This window comes from Cryptomeria japonica, chromosome 2, assembly GCF_030272615.1.
Source record: "Cryptomeria japonica chromosome 2, Sugi_1.0, whole genome shotgun sequence".
NCBI classification, from domain to species: Eukaryota; Viridiplantae; Streptophyta; class Pinopsida; order Cupressales; family Cupressaceae; genus Cryptomeria; species Cryptomeria japonica.
Genome location: NC_081406.1, coordinates 197,802,096 through 197,826,510, shown reverse-complemented (window position 1 = coordinate 197,826,510; position 24,415 = coordinate 197,802,096). Strand labels below are relative to the sequence as shown.

Here is a 24,415-nt window from a genome sequence, read left to right as displayed (position 1 = left end):
AATCCTAGATCTAACAAAAGAAAACATTGCAGATTATGTGACATGCAGGTCATCGTATCCCACAATGACAGTCATTTTAATCTGAATTTTTTTTTTTAAATGTCAAGGTGTATCACTTTCATCATTTTAATAAGAAAATATGTATGCAATGGACAGACGGTTCAACTGTAATTGTATCATTACCATCATTAATAATGACAAAGGTAATAACCAAAATATTGTTTGTTGCTCTATAGCATCTTCTACTGTGACTAATAAATGTTATTATTCTTTTTAGGGGATGTCCCTCCAACTCCCAAGACATCACCTAGACCCACAGGGAAATGTCCCCATAGAAAATTGGTACAGATGTTAATGCAAATCACAATGCCCAAGAAGAGAACCCAGTGGTCAAAATCATGGCCCACAGTGATCAAAATATTGACAAACATGTTTGCAAGTGAAAGTGTAGACACAGTTGTCATACAATCAGATTCACATATGTGAAATGTTGCCAAGTATACATAGATATGGTGAACTTGTAGAAACTGTGAAGAAGGCAGGGCAAAGAACACAATGAAAGACAATGTAGATTTAAAAGCTAACAAACAACACCTTTGTAAGGTCTAAAAGCCTACGTAAAGTATCTGTTTCCACACTTTCCAGAGCTAGGGAAGTATATTTGGTAGGCTACCATGTATTAGCATGCAAATACTCTTGCTAATGTGCTATGCTATTTGTTGTGTTTTACTGTGTTTCTCTTAAGAGGGAGATGTAATTAAATTTCAACCTATATATGTGATATTTGATAAAGGGGGAGCCTTGAGCCTATGAGAGTGACACCAAATTTACATGGCAACACAATCTATTAGTTAAATTTTAAACTAAAAAGACAGTATTCACCAGGGATTTCCCCCTGTAGCTCGAGACAGTTCTCCAAGTTTAAGAACATTTTGGAAATGTGGGGATGGATGTCCCCTCCCCACAATCCCAAAATTAATTTTTTGTAGGGCAACCCCCTTTGCCATCAATTTGGGGACAGCCTTACTGTTCCAAATATCACTAGGCATTCCCCCACCCATCATTTTTTTTCAAGCCAAAAATGGCTTTATGGTGGACCCACATGACCAACCAACCAAAAGATATCATTATACACCCAAAACCCTAGACCATTTGCTCTTTATGATTTCACCACTTGCAACTTTACAAATTTAGTTTTGCAAACAAGGAGAAAAAGTGAAAAGAAAGGAAGGAGAAAAAAGGACGGAATTCAATCTGTCATTCACCAAAACATCAAGTATGTCAATGACTCAATCCATCCATTTTTTTTAATATTGTCTTTGTTATGAATAATTGTGTGTAACAATTTTATTTTCATTTTTGTTTGTTTAAAGTTAAAACTTTACATTATAAAAATAATGTAAAACAATAAATTGAGCATATTGGGGTTGAAAATGTGTTAATTTTTTGTCTTGTCAATGACCAATGAATAAGCAATGTCTTTCCACTTCAAAACATCAAAAACCTTGCTGTTTTTATGATTATATGTTTTAAATTGTATTCCTAATTTTTTCATGCTTGAAAACTTCGCACTTTTTTGTACTGCCAATGCCCTAAAATGTTTTTAAAATAGTGCTGTTGTTTTTCTCTCTTCTTTTGTATTTATTTTCAACATCAAAATGAGTTGCTTAAGTGACAATGAGAACCATGATTTGGGTGAGGAAAGTGAAGGAGCTGAGGCTGGCCAAAAACCCCAGAAAGGCAGTTCAGATGAAGGTGCATTGCAATTTGATTGCACTTTCAAGCTTTGGCTCCATATGTGAAGGGCCCATTTAATAAGAATAACCCCTGTGCACCAATTTGAAGTTTTTCTTGCCAAAGGTTACATTGGGAATGCAACATTTTCTAAGACAACTTGAAAGACAGTATTACAAAAGGTCAATGCACACTCCTTACATGTATCTAGTAAAGTCATTGATTGGCCCTTGTGACAAGCTGTCACTTGAGGAGAGGGGTGAGATGATCAGATTATACATTGAAGGATAATTGTACCATCTATTCCTTCCTCCTTACACAGGCAACGAGAGCTATTGCACTTCTGGCATTTGAGATGAGGGTGCAATGAAAAGGGAACATGTAAGATCATGGATTTAGCATCAGCAAAACCAATTACAGGTATGTTCAATGTGCCAAGTAGTGATAAGGCAAATGATGTCATTTACAAATTATTCCTTTCCGTGTTTCTTAATCTACTTATTACAAAGATGCTATGGAAGGTAGGCGAAGCTAGTGTTACTTCTCTGCCTTCTAATGAAAACAAATTGAGGACCACAATTTTGAGCTAATGTTATTTCAAGGTCAAATTATTGAGGAGGTGAAGGCTACATGGCTACAAATGGGTGTCATATAAGACGGGGTGGGTGAGGAACGTGAGACATTGCCCACCAAGGGTCCATGGAAGGATGCCTGGCCTAGATGTCCCAAGCATGAAACCCAAAAACTGGGAAAGTTTTTGCGATCCCTAACACCCTGCAACGATGTCCTTCTGTCCCAAAACTAAGAGATACACCAGATGCAACACCTCCCATTCATCCAAGTCCTGGAGAGGGATCATCACTAGAACATCTCCTATTTGAGACGAACATGTAGACATCTTGATGGCACCAAGGCATCCCTCAACTGTCTCATGTACATCAAAGTGTCCCCAATGGCTCAAAAAAGAATTAAATTAAGTTTAAAAAAAAAATCACTAAAAACTTTAAACATCAATATCACCCATTTTACCATACCAAAGGAAGAATGGAGAAAAAGACAACAATGGTTAATAGTGAGAAATAAATTTTAAAAACACACCCATTAATAAAATTTGAGGATCTCTCGGATGACAAGCAAGCTTGTGATCTCATCTTACTGGTCATCAAAAGTTTTATTTGAATGCTAAATAAGAGACTTGTTCTAGATGGGGGTTACGTCAATGTTGAGCTACTAAAGCGTGGGAGACTTCCCACAAAGGTCAAGGAAAGATCTTTATCCTATGCTTTACTTCGAAACACATTATACCATTCAAAGTTAATTTTTTGTTAAACAATGTCTTCAATGTGCCTACGAGACAACATAAACTTACACCAAGCGAGTTAAATTCACAGACATTACAATTGAATCAATTTCAGACTGACATTGCATGGGATAATGTTTATATCCTTCGTAGATATAGCTGAATGTTCACATTTTTTAAATTTCAGCTTCTTTAGTATGTCTAAGTTATACTTTGAGGTTTTTTTTAATTATTTGTAGTTTATGATAATATAAATTTGATATACTAATAACAGCCATCCCTAGAATCCAAAAGACTATTTGTCAGCCCCAAAACACATCCCCTTGTCCTTGAAATTTAGAGAAAAATTGTCACCCACTCATCAACATTATAATTATAGGTAAGGAAGTACCTTGCTTAGAGTGAATAATTGCCCGGGAAAATGCAAGGGTGATGAATTTCAGTTTCAAATTCTAGCTCAGAACCATCGGCATTAGGGTGAGTTGTCACGGGGTCAGCCAGTCCAGAGGAGCAAATTGTTTAACAGGGACAGTGAACTGTATAGAAGCAAATTTGAGAGAAACGGAGATCTGCAGATCTCAGGACTGCCTATAACTAGCACCAGTACCTTGCAACTTAATTGGTCTGAGTGGATCGCCGCCTGGATCCGTCATATCTGGAGGGTTTCTGCTACCTTTCTAGGAGACCTTGCATGACTGTCATATGGTCCAGCTCCATTGTTATCAATTTGCTTTAAGCTACTACAGACAGTGAGTTGTAAACTGCCGAATTGCTTAGATATATAGAATTTCCTTTTGTTCAGATCTGTTATTCTGGTTGTCTTTATTAAGGGTTTGAGCATTGCTATAGTTAGGGCAGATAGTAGTAGCTGAGTACTTGATAATTTTATAAATTAAATAATAAAAAGAAAGAAGGATTTTGCCCGTTTTGGCACAGGACATTACACATTAGCATGATTATATAAAGGCATCCATCTCTCTAATAATTTAAATAAAATTATCCATGCTGGGATTGAAAACAATTTATCTATAAAGTTAAATTTTGTTTACTTTTCTTTCTTTGACATTATCAGTCAGCATCACGTTGCTTCTCAACATGTAGCCCCTTTAGGCTGAAATTTGAATGACACTGATTTTAAGAAATTATGTAGGCTTATCCAGGCATAGATTCAAACGTTCCACACTATGTAGTCCAGCCATATACAATTTATAAAGCCACATTGAATATCATTTATAATGTGTTGTTTGAGATGAAGGCTTTGAAACTTTGAATGTCTCGTCATAGTCTCTAATTAAGTTACTAACTTACAGTGAAGTTATATCCACTGCAGCAGAGAAGTGCACTTAAAAAGTGAAATATAAAAAATATCATTCAAAAAGGACAAAATTCAATCTAAACTTTTATGGTGATACTTGGGTCCTTAACAATATAAACAGTGCAATTTTGGATAATTAATTGCAATATCCCCAGTTTATAAATTACGCAACTGAATATCAAAATGGGAAGATAGTCTATTCAACTCTTAACTTGGAGATATTTATGCTTATTGATGTGTTGGAATTTAATACATTTGAAATAAAACAAGGACAAAAAGTTCCACAACAGCAAGTAAAATGAATCGATATTTAAATATTAGGATATAAAAAAGTAAGGGACGAAACTTTAACCATGTCTTTTGCTAAAGACTTAGAGCACAAAAACCATACCTGACTCATTTCAGGCGGTCCTTCATCCTTTGCAAGCACCCAGGTGGCAAGGTAAAGTGCAAATATTAGGCTAAGTGAGCATAAGCCAAAGACAAAAACTATAATAGGTGAAGTATTCACTCCAATGTAGAAGAGAGCCCCAAGCACGAGCACAGAAAGTAGATAATAAACTCGCCTGTTCAGCCCGAAGAGGACTCTTAAAATCTGAAAATCAAAACATTAGTTAGACACTTTTTAAAAAAGAAGAAATACATACACAAGTTAAACATGGTACTGGCTAGCCTACAAAAAAAAACATGGTACTGGCTAGCTGGAATTGGAAGGTTAGAGTTTAAACCAATAAAACCTCTGACCTAGTTGTCATATAATAGAGGATGTTGGAAATGTGTCCAAATTTCTATGCGGCCACTAGAATACAAATGAATAAATATATAAAAACATGACAAACTCCCTACTGAAATCTAAAGCTCAAACAAGTATAAAATGCAATAGCAACACAGAAAAGAACAACATCAATCAACCCAAATGAAAGGGTGGAAAAAAAGAAAGAAATTATATTAATGTAAACAGATGATGAATATGAGGTCAATGAGAGCTAAGGACAACATTCAGTTGCAACTGAGAAATAAAGTTTGAATAAACTGAGATAGTGTTGAACTTGTTCATTAAGCTCAATTCAAGGTAGGCAGTAGAAAACATTGAAAGTGATGGGGTCCCAAATCCACAAGCCTCAATGAGCTATTCAAATGATATGGTGGATCACATTAACCACTACAAACTGATGGTAACCATTTCACTTGATTTTAAAAAATTTAGCCAAAACCTTAGACAGTATAACATTCAGAAGTAAATATTGTTTAACAAAGGACAACCTAGGAGATCATAAGTTTCCGTCTTGCCCCCTTGTGCATTTTAAAACTATCCTAGTTTTCCTGAAAACTGTAGCCACAATGCAAAATAAAAGTATTAGCAAATACCAGAGCATATTCATTGAACCTTACCCATGGTGTTTTAGATTTGCTCCGCATGATTGGGAATGTCCTGGGCTTATCTTGATAAGGTGCGAGCGCTTCCTCAACATCATCATCCATCATCATTGTGTAGGATGAATTGACCCTCCGAGCAACAACTGGTGCAGAGGGGTACTCCCCACTCTGCGGCAAATTGCCTGCTGACCCTAAACGTTGAATTTTGTAAGAATCTATTTTGGAGAATGCAGCACAATCTGTGCTGCAGTTCTCCAATTAGTTTTACAGGTAAAAAAAAGATACTCGCAAACCTCTGCTTATCTGACTGTCACCCTCTACAGCTAAAAGCAATTAATTGCTGTTTTACGTGTCTCCAAAAAGTAGCTTTGGTAGTTCAGGGGCCTGAATTCCTCTCTGCCTCCTGTATCATATCTGTGCATTAATTCAACTGGTGGTTAGAGCCCGTTCAAAAACCCAAGATGAAAAGAGGAAACAAATAACACTGTTTGTTATGTTGTGGGATCAAGATTTGCTTGACAGTCCCTTTTTTCCTGCTGGAAAAAAATATTTTTATCATTCAATGAGTAAATAAATAGAGTATACAGCTATTTTTCTGAAAACAATGCAACTGGTATGGTAGCATGAATGGCGAATAAAAAATCTATGGTAACATGACCTGTGAACAAAATTCAAAACACTAACTATCATAATTAGAAAACAGGGATATATATACACAAAAAACAGAATCCAAGAAACAGGCAATACAAGTCAAGTAATAAACAACAGTAGCACCCGAAAAAGTGTCAAATTATACAGAATTTCATGAGCAGAATTGTTACATGTTTATATTTACTCATGTTGAATGTGTAATCAGGTAAACTATCACATCCAAATCTGGGTATGTCACCCCGACAGACAAGGCCAGGTGCAAGTCCTGGGTGAATTTACCAGAAGACCTACCCACCCCTTGGTAGTGGCATCTAATTGAAAGGATAACCTGAGAAAAATTTACCAACCATAAAAAATGGTGGCTTCCAAAATTTGGATATTTAAAACAGCAGAGCTCCAGGTTACGATAGATTAACTACAGTGTAGTATCTCCATCTCATCAAAAGAAGAGGCCAGAGCACCGCGCAATTTAATCAAAATTATAATATTCCACAAAAACTTAAGTTCATCAAAAACCTTCACGCAATCCATTGGAGACTGACAGTATTCTGCATAAACCCAATTCAGATCTTCCCTAAATTTAAATGCCGGCGATAATTGGCCCTAAGAACCACTCACCTTACCTCATTTAATGTAAAATGCCACTAGCATATTTTCAATCTAAATAAACGATAATAAAACCCAAAACCTTGTGCGATCGACTAATCCATCAGCATTACAATCAGATCCCTAATTCACCAAAACCTATAGTAGCCCAATGAACGACATTTTAAAACCCCTACCAAAGAAAAAAACAAAGCAAGGTTTTAACCATGTACCAAAAGCGGCACAAAATAAATATACAAACCCAAACACAATATAATACAACATGAAACAGAGATCTGTGAAAATGTCGAATAGCATGCAGTCCATTCAAATTAATGAAATCCAACAAAAGAGCTGTGGAAAATTACCTGTCAGAATTTCTGTGCATTTGCGGGAATCGCCGAATGGAGATGCATGTACGATCTGCACAGGAATAATGATTAATAGCAGAGAAAGCAACAAACGCCAGTTACACTTCAACAAAATTAAATAAGTCTTAAAAGCATTTTGTTTCCGGATACCGTTAATCGAATCGAAAACAAATGACGGATTCCTGAAGAAAAAAATTATAATAATCCGATGGTATATTTCTCTGACTCGGCCAGCAGACGACGCTCAAAACGCATTACTGAACGAAGATAGGTATATGATGTTGGCGTCAGATTTACAAATCTGTAGGTAAATCTTTTTGTGCGTTAAATGACGGCTGGTTTAAATGGGAATGAAATGTGATGACGCTGAGTCAGCATGTTTACTGGTCCAACAGGACAAATTAGCCACGTCAGATCAATAGTATTAATGAGCCTCGCGAACATTTTGGCCGATTTACGTGGGGACGTTCGTTCTATTAAAAGTCTCTCATTAATGAGATGGGGGGCGTTGAATAGTGCAAATCTTCACAATTTAATTTTTTAATTTTGTCAGCATTGATAAAGTAAAATTACGGCGCAGATTGTGGGATTAATGTCTTTTTCTCCTTCTCCCTTGATTTTAAGGTTAGGAAGAAGTAGTCTCATCTATGTAAAACCTCGGGCTAGAACAAAAACTAGCAACTAGATCTATAAGGTCAATGCGCATGTCCACAACTCTTTTTTTAATTGTATATGGAAATTTGTATAATTTGTTAAATGTATTGTTTATTAGATAAAAAATTAGTGAATTTTATTACAAAGTAGTAGAAAAATAATTAAAATTAAAATGTATTGTAGTTGAAACTTTGTATTGCTTGAAATTTATAAGAATTAAATTATATCATGTTTTTGATTGAGTAAGTAGGGAGAGGGCTCTCATACCTTCCATCAGCAAAACCTCCAATAGCAAACCCACATCAAAAAAATCATAGTTTGAACCAAACATCGAGAGTAGCAGTTCAAATTAACATAATAAAAGCCATGAAGGCTAGCAATCTTAAAGGAAGTAGCATATGAAACTAAACAGAAACTAAGCCTAAGCATAATAAAAAGAAACAACAGCATTAGTTGTATGTTCCTGAGATCTTGTCCCAGGCATCAGCTAGCTTTTGGATGTTGATTTTCCAGTCCTCCTCCTATGGGGCATAGTCTTCTTCTTTCTTATTATATCTCTGATTCTTTATATTGAGCATCTTTATCAGCTTTGATTTACTTGAGACCAGTTCCACAATTGTTTTTTGCATGATGCCATTAGTTATGTGAGTTAAGGAGTTAATAACGCTCAATTTCACTTTTAAATTCATTATATTTCTCTTCTCGTGTCGTATATAATGCGGCACTGCATCTCTCTTATCTAATTCTCCAGGTTTTTGTCTCTTTCCTCGTTTTTTGTTATCCAAGTCTAGGTAGTATCCCATCTCTACATTATCTTCATTGCCCAGGCTAGTATACTGGTCCTTCTAGTTTTCTTCTTCTTCCATATCTTCTTCAACAATTACATTATCTTCGCCTTCCACATCCGAACCAAGTTCCACTTCCCCTTTAACACCATCCTCTATTTTTTCAAAGTCCTCTTCCTCATCTGGCAGGTATTCCTCTTTTGAATCCAGCTTTGTAACCTTCTCTTGTTTAGCTTTTTTCTTACCTTTACCCTTTTGTTTTAGCCTTTCTGACCCCCTCTCTCCTGAGTTGCTTCCTTCTTTACCCGTGTTTTGTTTATGACAATGATCTATTTCTTCAATTACAATTACCACAAAGTTTGACTTAGGATTTTGGGAATTTGCTTTCCTTTTCTTTGAATTACCAATTTTGGCTACTAAAAATTTTCATTTCTCTAGGGTAAGCTTGATCAGTTTGGCATCCTCTTCGAGGAAATTAGGTTTTGGAGAATTCTCACCCGACATTTTCATCGAGGAGCTACCAAATGAGTCATCCTTTTCCTCCAAATGCAGGCTAGCACTTTTGGATTACTTTTTAGTATTTATGGAGTCAAAGGGTTTCTTCGAGTTATGGGCTCTACTCTTAATCAACTCAATATTCACCTGAACTACAACATTGTTGGGATAGAGGGAGAACAAGCAGTTGCCATGAGGACTTTTTTAAAGCTCGTGCATGGGTAGGGAATACATTAACCCTTGATGAAGGGGAGAGGAGGCTTCTTTGTTGATGTTGTTGCTCAAAGAGGTGAAAAGAAAGTAGGACACATTTATAAATTCCTCGTGACAGATATGGTTTAGGAGTAGGAAATGATATCCATGCACAGTCATATAATGCCCTTCTAAAGTGAAATGCCTCATCATGTACAGGCTAAGTAGAGCATACAAGGCAAGGAGATCTTCTCTTTCATAATCATTTTGCACAACTTTAAGTTTTTCACCTTTCTCTATAAACTTCTTAATGAACACTTTGTAATCAGTCGAACTACTTTTAACAACCTTCACTCCACTATAACTATGACCAATGGCTTCTGCAATCAGCTGCGGGGTGACAGTGAAGCTAACACTACCCACTTTAATCATTCCTCTGGACTAGGAATTTCAAAACTTAGCAAACAGGATTTTGTTATGACCTTTTATGTAGAGGATATAAGGAACTAACTCGACTTTATCTAATAGGTCCCAAAGTTCTTCATTCTCTTACTACAATGAGTTATCCCTTGGCTCAGTTCTCTTCATGGCTACTCCCATTTTAGTGAAGTTTGAGTTCTGCTCTTATGAAATCTCCTTATTTCTTTTAACTTTTTTTAACTTGCGATCAAGAAGAACAATGCTTAAGCTTTCTTAAAAAACCTTTTTTAAAATTTCTCAAATACTGCCTTACCTCTCAGTATGACAAGTGTCCTTCCACATTAGCTTGGTACAGCTACTCCAATAAATAACATTATTGCATATCCTTTGCATGACTTTAAGTTTTAAATCAAGTCATTGTGCCAAAAGAGGCTTTTGATGCCCGTATCTCTCCCTCATGCGAAGGTGACACAAATTACATATCTTTGAATCATTAAAAGGGTTAACCTTCATCATTACAGATAATGTTTCCAAAAGTCCCACCTTTTTGCCTTTCTTTAAAAACAACTTCCTTTAGATTTTTAGGGCAATCTTGGAAATTTAAAATTTCCCACTCTTTATAGTTTAAGGCTATATTTGCTATTAAATCTACAGCCATATTAAGTATTCCTCTATATGCATGAACCACTTTGAAATAAAGAAAACCCCGTGTAATTTGTATCCTATCCTCCATCAATTTTCCAATTTCCCAAGGGCCAACACTTTGACCCTTTAGAATTGAGATAATTAGTTTAGAATCTCCCTCCAAAATAATCCTTTCCAAGTTCATAACCTTAAGTCTTTTGAGTCCTTTCCATGTAGCAAATGCTTCGGCTTTGTTATTAGAGGAAATTCCTATATTGCACCTGTAGGCCTCTATCTAATATCCTTTGTGATCTCTCATGACTCCATTGGTAGCAGAGATTTTTGGTTTCCCTTTTAAGCAACCATCAAAGTTGCACTTAATCCATCCTTCATCAGGAGCTTCCCATTTTCTATTCTTTCTAGCCTCTATCTTTTGCCAGTTGATTTTAAGAAGATCTTGATTTATTTCCCATACTTGTTTTACCCTTAACTCGGTATAATTAGGCACTGATTTAGAAAACCCATAGGAAAAAACACTAAAGTTTTCTTTTATTTGTTGTTTTATGACTTGGGCAAGGACACTAATATCTCTTTCCTGCTCCTTAAATATCCTATTATTTCTTTCTTTCCAAATTCCCCAAGAAACAAAGGGGGGTATTTGTCTCCAAAAGTCCTTGATGACAAAATGTGAAAATGAAGATGAGAATTAATTTGTGATAAGTTGCCCAATGCAGCTAGGAATCACCCAATTAACATTTAGCTGACATGGAATAGAGTTCCAAACCTTTGAGGCATAAGGATAGTGCAGAAGTAAATGTTGAACATTCTCTAAGTTATTACAACATAGGGAGCATCTATTGACTAAATAGAATCCTCCTTTGATGAGGTTATTAATAGTTTATATTTTGTTGTGGTCCACCAACCACTAGAAACAATTAATTTTAGAAATCAGATTGGGGATCTAGACCTGTCTCCAATCCATTGACATATCATTGTGATGCTCCATCAAGGTGTAGGCAAACTTAACCGAAAACTTCCTTGATAGAGACAACTTCCAAATCCATTCATCCTTTAAATTTTGATCAAGGAAATCAAACCCTTCTAGTTGTTCGATTAGGATATAAATTTTATGACTCATCTATTTGAGTTCATGTTTCACTGAGTATCATCATTTGCTAGCTATTCTTTAAAATTCCTCCATCTAAGCTTATCCCCCTGCCAATCTATATAGTTATTTAGAAACCTATCATTTTTATTGATGAGGTGATTTTTGATGGATCTTAAATAAGGGACGGAGGTTAAGAACGCCTTGTTGGCACAAGCATCATCCCAAAATAAAGTGTTCTTACCACTGCCCGATAATTTTCTGCCCACTTTCTTGAGAACCAATCTGATTTTTAGAAGATTGTTTCAGACCACTGATCCTTGGGGGAGGTTAGATTCCCAGAGATTTTGATTTGTGGATTCATTGTGAAGATACTTTGCTTTCATTGTATCAATCCAGTCCTTAAAATTATGAATGATTTGCCACCCAATCTTAGCTAGAAGAGATCTGTTAAATAACTTTAACATCCTTATCCCAAGACCACCCTATCTTTTAGGAGCACAAACTTCATCCTATCCCACTAGAGCTATCATTTATTTTTCTTCCACTCTATTCTAAAGGAATTTTCTCTTAATATTCTCAATTTCATTAGGTATGAACTCAAGGATTTTGAAAAGAGAAAGGTAGTACAGAGGGATGTTATATTCTGATGGTATATTTCTTCTTCTCCCTTGATTTTAAGGTTAGGAAGTAGTCTCATCTATGTAAAACCTTGGGTTAGAATAAAAATTAGCAACTAAATCTAAGGTCAATGGGCATGTCTACGACTTAAAAATAAAATAAAAATTAGAGTCAATTTTCTATAAAAAATTGTATAATTTGTTAAATGTATTATTTATTAGATAAAAATTAGTGAATTTTATTATGAAGTATTGGAAAAATAATTAAAATAAAAATGTATCGTAGTTGATTAAACCCTCATCATAATCAAACCATAGCCACATGATAATATCCCTAATCTATATGTAATTCCCTAACCCTAACCATCTCTTGCCATAATTGAAACCTAACCATAACCTAACCCTAAACTTAATTATAACCGTAGAATGAAGCCCTAACTATAACTTTTACCCTAATCTAACCATAATTGAATCCTAGCCCTAACCTAAACCCTAAACCTAATTGAACTCTAATCCTAATTTAACCCCAACCCTAGTTTAATTGAATCATAACCCTAATTATAAGTGAATCCTAATTTAACTCTAACCATAATGAAATTGCATCATAAGGTTCCCAAATTGAACTCTAATCCTAACCCTGCCTATAATTAAATTGTTACCATAATCAAATACTAATCATAATTGAAACCTAAATCTAATTAACTATAACCTTGACCCTTGACCTTAATCTCGCCAATTGAATGCCAACCCTAACCTAACCATAAAATTAACTCTAACAATAGAATTAAACGTTACCTATAACATGAACCTTGTGAGATTTTGCCAAGATCAAGAGGCAATGGAAAGCACAAATAAGAGAGAACAAAATAGATGATAGAAATAAATTGTACTCTATCAAGATGAAAAATATGATCAACTGGATCATTAAGCATTACATACAATGAATATAAGCCTGCTTATATAGGCAAGGCTATATGGATATGTGAGCACACAAACATGACATGTGGCTCAATAAGAAACAAGGGTAGGTAGGAAATAGGTGTGGGTAGGTAGGAGAAATAATATAATATTCCACATGAGGTGGATCACCCACTGAATGTGGAGTGTAACAACAAGATCAACACCATAAAAGGTGGAAATTCTCCTACACACACTATCCCAATATGGCACAAACACCCAAGTGTCTCATACCCAAACTACTATGAAATGCATTTCCTAAGTAAACTTAAGTAAAGTGTAATAATATCCATGATGAATAATTATTTACACCAACACCCCCCCTTAAGTGCAACTTAGGGGAATGCACTTGAGTCTACAATGCAACTAAGCAATGCAAGATGGGTTCCAGCTACTAGGCCATGTTAGGTACCCATGTACAAATGTGAATGCATGAAAACCAATGCAATAAAATCTCTCACAAAGCGGGGAAAAAGAGAAAAACCCAATGGGAAAAAACCCTCCCCCAAAAGAGAGATGAAAAACTAGATACAAAGAACTCTCATAGAAGTATGTGAAGGACAAAACCCCATGTGAGGAAAAAGTCCCCCCCATATGAGAGAAGAAGAAGAAGAAGAGAGACTAGGAAGCCCCCCCTCAATGTGGAATCTGCACCAATGATAGAAGCTCGATGTATGAAGAAACTGCTCCATGATCGTCAAACAACATTCCTCCCCTTAGGAAGAAACAAAACCAAAGGTGTATCCATGAAGTCTCCCCAATCATGAAGGGAAGATGTATGAAGAAAACTCATGATGAAAGGAATCTCTAAAAACTGCTCAAGTGTCCCCATGTCGATGCTGAAAGATACCCCCTCCAAAGGTGGTAAACTGTGCCACACTGCTGGAAAAGGCACTCCAAGATCTAGTGGAGATGGATGTAGAACATGTCCCAAAGACTCACATGTCTCCTCAAAAAATAAAGAGGCCTCCTCCAACTGTTGTACATAAGTATCCACAATCATGTCAACCTTGAAAGAATGATCATGTAGAGAATGAACAAGAGGGTCAGAGTGTTCCCTCGCAACAATCGAAGAAAGATCACCTTCATCAAAGAGAAGATGAATGTCATCAATGATGTCTCCCAAATCTACAATGTAGGATTCCACAAACAAACCTACAATGTCTATCAAGTAATCATCCCATGAATTTGAAGTTGGAAGACAATGAATATCCTGTTGCACTAAATCACATGAAGGCAAAACTGTTGCACTATCCGCATCATCAGGTGCAATAGGTGATGTGATATCAATATGAGGAGATGAAATACAAGGCTCAAGAATGGGGTCACATGTGAGAATCCCCATGTTCAAGTGTCCAAAGTTCTCCTCAAAAACTGAACCATCACAAGAAGTGTGATCATCATGTGTAGAATGATCAAATGTGAAATCATCATCATCAACAAAATCTGAAAAGGAGTATAACCGAGATGCATGACCAACCACCCCAGTCGCAATGATAGCTCTAGTCTCCAAGTCTCTAATGAAATCTGACTCAGGTGTGAACTCCACAACTCTCTTAGTTGCACCATGTGTGATTTGATAGATAGAAAGGAGATTGTTTGTCAAGTGGGGTATACACAACACATTATTGAAGGAGTTATCCCTAATGTCAATAGATCCTTTCCCAATCACATCCATGTATGTATGATTGCCCATCAAAATCTGCGGCATGGTGCAAGGCTCAAATGTAGAGAACATAGATTGCAAAGATGCCATATGATGAGAAGCCCCTAAATCTAGAAACCATCTCTCTGAATCATGACTGATAGCAGCACATAGAGCTTTTCCTTTTCTTGTCCCAAAAGAGTGAGTCTTCCCACTTGTAGAAGCCATGAATGCTTGCCCTTTTCCTTTTGAATGTGAGGAAGTGGAAGTTGATGAATCATCCTTCTTGTAGACATTAGGCAAATCGATGTTATGCTTTTTGATGATATGTGTGAGCTCATCAATCTTCTTAGAATGGCAACGACGCTCCTCATGACCAAACTTTTTACAATAGGCACAAGTAGGTCTCTCCCTCTTTGGTGAGTTATCCCTCTTGGAAGAGGATGAATCTCCTTGTTGTGGAGAAGATGGTGATTTGTCCTTAGGCTTTGATTGCCATTTCTTCTTGTTTGAGTTGTCCTTTCCTTGATTTCCTTTGTTCCCTTGATTTGCCACTAATGCTTGAGACTTAGAAGCCTTAAGAATGCCCATGCTTATCAACTTAGTTTGTTCCATCATCAACATTCCATTGAAAACATCAAATGTAAGCATTGTGTAGCTTGAACCCATTGTCATCCTATGGGTTTGGAAACTAGAAACAAATGCTACATATTCTTGTGGAAGCTTGCCTATCAAGTTGAATATCAATTGAGTATCCTTCTTATCAATGTCACAATCTTTGAGTTTTGCCCTCAACTCATTTGCCTTAGTGACATAATCTTGTATAGTATCAAAGTTCTTGGGATCTAACATGGTGAGATCACTATCAATTTGATATCCCCTAATCTCATCAACTTGACCATACAAGTCTTGAAACTTTTGCCAAGCATCCTTGATTAGAGTACACTTCTCAATATGAAAAATGAGATCCTTTGATACATACTTTCTTAAGGTACCAATTGCCATGATATTTTTAGTGAGCCAATCCAAGTGACCAACAGGATCAACCTTAGGATCAGTAGGAGCAACAATAGTTCCATCAATGAAATGAGTTAGTCATTTTTCCATAAGTTTACTCCATGCATCAATTTTCCAATTAGCATAATTATGAGGAGTTAAGAGAGGAAACTTAGAAGAACCCATAGCAGCAAAAAGGAAGGAACACAAGAGTACAAAAGCACAAGAGACACCCCCCAAATTCACTCATTCAAGAAACCCCCCAAAATGGTGATTTTGGCACATTATACTTAGTGCATATACAATGGGCCACTTGCAAAACAAGGCAAAGTGGACTTCTGATTTCAATTTACAACTTCTCAAAATGAGATCTAAGAGACTTCAACAAATACTACTAGTGATCTAAACTGAGATCCAAGCAAAATGCAAGTACCAAATATGCCCAAAATGGCCAAATAATGAAAAGTACAATTTCTACTTAAAATCACTGCAAACTGATGGCAGATTATGAAAGTAGATGAAAAAATATGCACTTTCAAAAAAAATGGCACCTGAAAAGGAGTCCATATGAGCCCAAATGAAGCCTCCAAAGTTGTAAAAATCAGGATTTCATGATTTCCAAAAAACCTATATCTAAGAAACAGAAAAATTCTGCACCATTATACAGATCACGAAATTCTACCCCAAAACAAAAAAAATTGCTCGAAAAAAGGAGTTCGGATGAGTGAGATATCGCTATTTGAAAATCACCTGCAAAATTATAATTTCTGGAAAATTTTCGTCGCGGCTTCAAACTTCAAATGCCTCTAGATTTGGCCTCTGAAGTCCAATTTGGATGAAACAAAAGGCAAAACTAACTTTCTTGGACCTCCTCAATCTAATGGTAACCTCATATTTGATCCATCAAACTTCAATAATAACCTGCAATAGAAAATTCCAAAATGCAAACCCCAGATAGCATCAAATTTCTCTCAATTGGCAAACCAATGACTCTCTAATGGCTCTGATACCATGTGAGACATGGACCAACTCTAATACCATGTGAGATTTTGCCAAGATCAAGAGGCAGTGGAAAGCACAAATAAGAGAGAACAAAATAGATGATAGAAATAAACCGTATTCTATCAAGATGAAAAATATGATCAACTGGATCATTAAGCATTACATACAATGAATATAAGCCTGCTTATATAGGCAAGGCTATATGGATATGTGAGCACACAAACATGACATGTGGCTCAATAAGAAACAAGGGTAGGTAGGAAATAGGTGTGGGTAGGTAGGAGAAATAATATAATATTCCACATGAGGTGGATCACCCACTGAATGTGGAGTGTAACAACAAGATCAACACCATAAAAAGGTGAAAATTCTCCTACACACACTATCCCAATATGGCACAAACACTCAAGTGTCTCATACCCAAACTACTATGAAATGCATTTCCTAAGTAAACTTAAGTAAAGTGTAATAATATCCATGATGAATAATTATTTACACCAACAAACCTTAATCTAACCTTAATTGAACCCTAAGCCTGCTATGAACCCCAACCCTAATTGAACCCTAATCCTAATTGAACCTAGCCCAAACCCTAATCCTAATTGAACTTCAATCCTAATTTAACCCTAATCATAATGGAAATTGTGTATTGTTTGAAATTTATAAGAATTAAATTATATCATGTTTTTTGATTGAGTAAGTAGGGAGAGGGTCTTGATTCCTTAAACGAGTAAAACATTAACCAGAATAGGGACAACAAACAATAAACTTCAACTCACCAACAACCCCTAATAGAAAACCCACTAATAAAAAATGTATTAATAGTCCACATCAAAAAAAAGCATAGTTTGAACCAAACATTGAGAGTAGCGAATCAAAATAACATAAGAAAAGCCATGAATGCAACATTCTTAAAGGAAGTAGCATGTAAAACTTAATAGAAACTAAGCCTAATCATGATAAAAAGAAACAACAACATTAATTGTTTGTTCCTGAGATCTTGTCCCATGCATCAATTAGCCTTTGGATGTTGTTTTTCTAGTCTTCCTCCTACAGTGCATAGTCTTCTTCTTTCTTGTTATCTATCTAATTCTTTTTCTTGAGCATCTTTGTCAGCTATGATTTACCTAAGACCACTCCCATAACTATTTTTTGTATGATGTCATTAGTTATGTGAGTTAAGGATTTAATAGTGCTCACAATTTCACTTTTAAATTCGTTGTATTTCTCTTCCCATGCCTACAAGTCCAGGCTGTACCCCACCTCTACATTATCTTCATTGCCCAAGCTAGTATATTGGTCCTTCTGGTAGTCTTCTTCTTCTATATCTTCTTCAACAATTATATTGTCTTCGCCTTCCACCTCAAAACCAAGTTCCACTTCCCCTTCAACATCATCCTCTATTTTTTCAGAGTCCTCTTCCTCATCTGGCAGGTATTCCTCTTTTGAAGCCAACTCTGTAACCTTCTCTTGTTTATCTTTTTTCTTATCTTTATCCTTTTGTTTTAGCCTTTCTGACCTCCTCTCTCTTGATTCACTTCCCTCTTTACTTGTGTTTTGTTCAGGACATTGACCCATTTCTTCGATTACAATTACCCCATTGTTTGACTTAGGATTTTGGGACTTTGCTTTCCTTTTCTTTAAATTACCAATTTTGGCTACAAAAAAAATTATTTCTTTAGGGTAAGCTTGATCAATTTGGCATCCTCATCAGGGAAATTAGGTTTTGGGGAGTTCTTACCTAACATTCTCACTGAGCAACCACTAGGTGAGTCATCCTTTTCCTCAAAATGTAGGCTAGCACTTTTGGATTGCTTTTTAGTATTTCTGGAGCCAAAGGGTTTCTTCGAGGTATGCGCTCTACTCTCAATCGACTCAATATTCACCTAACTTTCAGTATTGATGGGATGGAGGGAGAGAAAGCGGTTGGCATGAGGACTTTTCTAAAGCTCATGCATGTATAGGGCATACATCAACCCTTAATGAAGGGGAGGGGAGGCTATTTTATTGATGTTGTTTCTCAAAGAGGTGAAAATAAAGTAGGGAACATTTATAAATTCCTTGTGACGGATATGGTTTAATAGTGAGAAGTGATATCCATGCATAGTCTTATAATGCCCTTCCAAAGTGAAATACCTCATCATGTGCAGGCTAAGCAGAGCATACAAGGCGGGGAGATCTTCCCTTTCATAACCATTTTGCACAACTTTATGTTTCTCAACTTTCTCTATAAACTTCTTAATGAACACTTTATAATTAGTTGAACTACTTCTAACAATCTTCACTTCATTGTAACTAAGACGAGTGGTTATCACAATCAGCTATGAAGTGATAATGAAGCTAACATTACCCACTTTAATCATTCCTGTAAATCAGGAATTTCAAAACTTAGCAGACAAGATTTTGTTATGACCTTTCATGCAGAGGAAAAAAGGAACTAACCCAACTTTATCTAACAGGTCCCAAAGTTGTTCATTCTCTTGCAACAACAAGCTATCCCTTAGGTCATCTCTCTTCATGGCTCCTCCCATTTTAGCAAAGTTTGAGTTCTACTGCTACGAAATCTCCTTATTTCTTTTAACTTTTTTTAACTTGTAGTTGAGAAGAACAATGCTTAAGCTTTCATGAAAACCCTTTTAAAAAATTTCTTGAATATTGCCTTGCCTCTCAGTGTTACAAGTGTCCTTCCACATTAGCTTGGAACAACTATTCCAGTAAATATCATTATTGCATATCCTTTGCATGACTTAAAGTTTTAAATCAAGTCATTGTGCCAAAAGAGACTTCTGATGCTCGTATCTCTCCCTCATGCGGAGGTGACAAAAATTGCATATCTTTGAATCATTATAAGGGTTAACTTTCATCATTACAAATAATGTTGCTAAAATTCCCACCTTTTAGCCTTTCTTTAAAAACAACTTCCTTTATATTTAGGGCAATCTTGGAAATTTAAAATTTCTCACTCTTTATAGTTTAAGGCTATATTTGCTATTAAATTTGAGGCAATATTACTTTCTCTGTTGGCACGAACCACTTTGAAATAAAGAAGACCCTACATAATTTGTATGCTATCCTCCATCAATTTCCTAATTTCCCAAGGTCCAACACTTTGACCCTTTAGAATTAAGATAATCAATTTAGAGTCTCCCTCCAAAATAATCCTTTCCAAGTTCATAATCTTAAGTCTTTTGAGTCCTTTCCATGCAACAAACTATTTAACTTTGTCATTAGATGAGATTCCTATATTGCACCTATAGGCCTCTATTAAATATCCTCTGTGATCTCTTATGACTCCTTTAGTAGTAGAGATTCCTAGATTCCCTTTTGAGCAACAATCAAAATTGCACTAAATCCATTCTTCATCAAGATCTTCCCATTTGCTATTCTTTCTAGCCTCTATCTTTTGCCAGTTGATTTTAAGAAGATCTTTATTTATTTCCCATAGTTGTTTTACCCTTAACTTGATATAATTCGACACTAATTTAGAAAACCCATAGGAAGCAACATCAATGTTTTCTCTAATTTGTTGTTTTATGACTTGGGCAAGGACACTGGCATCTCTTTTTTGATCCCTAAATATCGTATTATTTATTTATTTCTAGATTCCCTAAGAAACAAAGTGGGTATATGTCTCCATAAGTCCTTTATGACAAAATGTGAAAATGAAGATGAGGATCAAGCTATGATAATTTCCCAATGCAGCTAGGCATCACCCAATCAACATTAAGCTGACAGAGAACAAAATTCCAAACCTTTGGGGTTTAAGGGCAGTGCAGAAGTAAATGCTAAACATCCTCTAAGTTATTATAGCATGGGGAGCATCTATTGACTAAATAGAATCCTCTTTTGATGAGGTTATCAATAGTTAATATTTTGTAGTGGGCCATCAACCACTAGAAACTGGTAATTTTAGGAATCACACTGGGGATCCAAACATTTCTCCAGTCCATTAACATATCATTGTGATGCTCTATTGAGGTGTGGGCAAACTTAATCAAGAACTTCCCTAATGGAGACAACTTTTGAATCTATTCATCCTTTGAATTTCGGTCAAGGAAATCACACCCTTCTAGCTGCTCCATGAGGATAGAAATGTCACGATCCCGTCTATTTGGGTTCCTATTTCCCTAAGTATCATCATCTTCCATTTGTTCTTTAAAATTCCTCCATCTAGGCTTATCCCCCTGCCAATCTATATAGTTATTTAAAAACCTATCATTTGTATTGATGAGGTGATTTTTTATGGATCTTAAACAAGGGATAAACATTAAGGACCCCTTATTGGCCCAAGCATCATACCAAAATAAAGCGTTCTTACCATTTCTCACTAATTTTCTCCCCCCTTTCTTGAGAACCAATCTGATTTTAGAAGATCGTTCCAGACCACTGATCCTTGTGGGAGGTTAGATTCCCAGAGAAGCTGATTTGTGGATTCATTATGAAGATGGTTTGCTTTCATTATATTAATCCAATCCTTATAATTTTGAATGATTTTCCACCCAATCTTAGCTAGAAGAGATTTGTTAAATAACTTTAATTTCCTTATCCCAAGACCACCCTATCTTTTAGGAGCACAAACTTTGTCTCATCCCACTAGAGCTATCCTTGTTTTTTCTTCCACTCTAGTCCAAAAGAATTTCCTCTTGATCTGCTCAATTTTATAAGCTAAGAAATCAAGGATTCTGAAAAAGAGAAATGCAGTACACAGGGATGTTATGGAGAGAAACTTTGAGGAGTTGAAGTTTCCTTACTTGACCCGGGAGTTGACCATTCCAACTTGATAACTTCTTCTGGATTCTTTCAACTATTTGGTTCCAATAGGTATTGCTAGGCCTTTTACAAACAAAAGGTAGTCCCAAGTAAGTATCAGGTAAAGCAACTTCTTGGAAATTAAGGATATTAATAATTTTGGTTTTGGTGGTTTGGTCCACATTGAAAAAGTAGAGTTTACTTTTATTATAATTTATAAACTAGCTTGAGGATTTAGCATACTTCATGAGCATATTCTTCTATCTTTTAGCTTCAGATATAGAAGCTTATCCAAAGAGAATTGTATTGTTCACAAACTGTTGATGTGTATAAGGTTGGAGAGACATAGGTACTTTAACCCCTTTAATTCTTCCATTCCTTAGATTTTCCTAGATATTTATGTCAGGACTTCATCCATGATAATAAACAGGTATGGGGAGAGAGGATTTTCTTGTCTTAATTCTCTTTCATAGGAGTAAAAACCTCAAGGGGAGCCATTTACCAAGACAAAACATGTAGGGGTGGAGAAGCATTCAATAGGCATTTTTAGAAATTTTCCTTTGAAACCATATTTTCTCAAAACTTCAATAAGGAATGACCACAACACTCTGTTATAAGCCTTACATATATCCAATTTCAGGATCATTCCTTGTTTTTTCTTCATATTCATGGAGTGGATCATTTCATGGGTAGTGAGAGAATCATTAATATATGTCTTCACTTAAAAAATCCTTTCTGGTTTGGAGATATAATTTTATCCAACACCAATTTAAGCCTATTGATCATGACTTTTGAGATAATTTTGTAGATAGTATTGCACATGGTATTGCACAAACTTATGGGTTTGTGATCTTTCATTTAGTTAGCATTCTTAGATTTAGGAATAATAGCAATGAACGTAGCATTCATTTGTTTAAGAAGCTTACCTAATATTAAAAAATCTCTTACCACATTAAACAAATAAGGAGTAGTAGTATCCCAATATTCTTAAAAAAAAGTCAGGGGAAACCCATCCAGCCCTAGGGCCTTCAAACCTCCAAAAGAAAAAATAACCTTTTTAACTTCTTGAAGGGTTACTTGTTTCCCAAGTTTTTAATATCTTTAGGACCTATAACTTTTGGGATAACCTTGAGGAAATCATCATGATCAGCCCATGGTAGATTCACATTTTGGAAATCAATAAAGAAGGAAACAATAGTCTCTGCTATTTCTTTTTCCTCGAAAATAGTAGAATGATGCAGAGGATCTTGGAAAACCAATCACAATTCTAGGATCATGCTAATCCATCTATATTTTTACCATTATAAAAATTCATCAGAGGCATATTCCATCATACTTCAACAATCAATCAATCAAGAAAACACAAACTTGATCCAGGTATCAAATTTGCCAACTTGTTGTCCCTTTGGATAGACCTGTACACAGAGGTATATAAATATCTCATAAGATATAAAAAAAAAACTCAATCCCTTCGGTCAGAACCTTAATAGCTTTCTTACAAACAACGTATCCCAAATTTAGCCAAATCTAACGGTTAGATTAAAAGTTATGGTCTTTTCACCGAGACCCATTTTTGCTGTCCCCAAATAAGACATGTGCATGCCCAGTCCGTCTAGGGCATCAAATATCTTTCACAAAACAAAACCAAATGATTCCAAAATAATATAACATGAAATATTTATGGATCTAGTTTCATAATATTTAAGCCATTAAATTTTCAAATGTTTAAATCATTAGATAATCACAAACCCTTGTCTGCAACTCCATTGAAGATAATTTAAAAATAGTTTTCACCAAAATCTTCATAACTTACACAAATGTGCATAAAAATGACTCAGACCAAAATGAAATGAAATTTTATTCATATATATTTCCAATGAAACTATTTTGAGGTCATAATTCTTCCCAATGAGTCTGTACCAAATGCTGCAACATGACTGTTCTCAGGAAATCTCAAATTTGCAAACAACCACTTTCACCGAAACTTTCATAACTTATTCATTTATTCATTAAATGCACCAAACCAAAAGAATGAGAAAGATGATTCATTCCACTACCTACCAATTATAAATATATAGGGTTTCCAGGCTATACATGGTCGTACAAGGCCTGAAAACAACAACTTAACACAAAAACACCAATCAAAATGCAAGTTTTAAACACACCAATTTGTTCCAAAACTTTATCCTCCTTCTCTGTTCTTCTAATAATGATTTGGTTCGACCAATACAACATATTTATAGACTCTTTGGTAGTTATAAACCATCCAACTACCTTTATGACCCTTCATCTTCCCTTTTACAACTTTATGTGCAACTTTTTGCACTTTTACATTTTTGCAAATGTTGCACTTTTGCAATTTTCTTGCAACTTTGACACTTTTTCCTAATGACTCCCCAAATTGTAAAAAATTATAGACTATTTGAGATATTTTATGTTGATTTTACCCTTCCATGGGTTATTTCAACAATCTTGACCTTATAGACCAAACTGGGACCTAAAGAATAACTTTTAACAACTTTATGTAAATAATTACAATAATTGATCTTGTCTTTACAAATGAATTCATCATGAATCAATACATCATAAAAATGATCAAAACATCACTTTTCTCCTGGTGACCTCATGTTCTTGGGTGCTCCTACACCATAGAACCATCCTCCTTTTGTAGACTTCTTATCCTATTTTGGCTCTTGTGCTTCATAGTCGATCGGTGAAATAATTTCATGTTCATGTCTCCTTTAGTGAGCTATAGAACATGTGGCTTTTGCTTCCAAAATGCCTCTTCGTATTCAGTTATTTTTCACCATTCTATTCTCAACTCCCTTTCCTCCTTAC

General features: G+C 35.6%; 1 protein-coding gene across 3 annotated transcripts in view; it reads right to left on the bottom strand.

The window, feature by feature from the left end:
* Positions 1-7,651, bottom strand: part of LOC131072801 (pyrophosphate-energized membrane proton pump 2) — a 70,878-nt gene extending 63,227 nt beyond the window's left edge. Inside the window, exons 1-5 of one of the 3 annotated variants that reach the window (XM_058009058.2) lie at positions 7,484-7,651; positions 7,331-7,385; positions 6,020-6,140; positions 5,742-5,908; positions 4,741-4,944 (exon numbers count right to left, since the gene is read on the bottom strand). In XM_058009058.2, the coding sequence (XP_057865041.2) occupies positions 4,741-4,944; positions 5,742-5,837 (300 nt within the window). In that variant the 5' untranslated portion in view covers positions 5,838-5,908; positions 6,020-6,140; positions 7,331-7,385; positions 7,484-7,651. Of the gene's footprint in view, positions 1-4,740; positions 4,945-5,741; positions 6,260-7,330; positions 7,386-7,483 lie in introns of all 3 variants that reach the window. The other 2 variants (XM_059216517.1, XM_058009059.2) reach the window with 2 other exon arrangements.
* Positions 7,652-24,415: the final 16,764 nt, after the last annotated feature.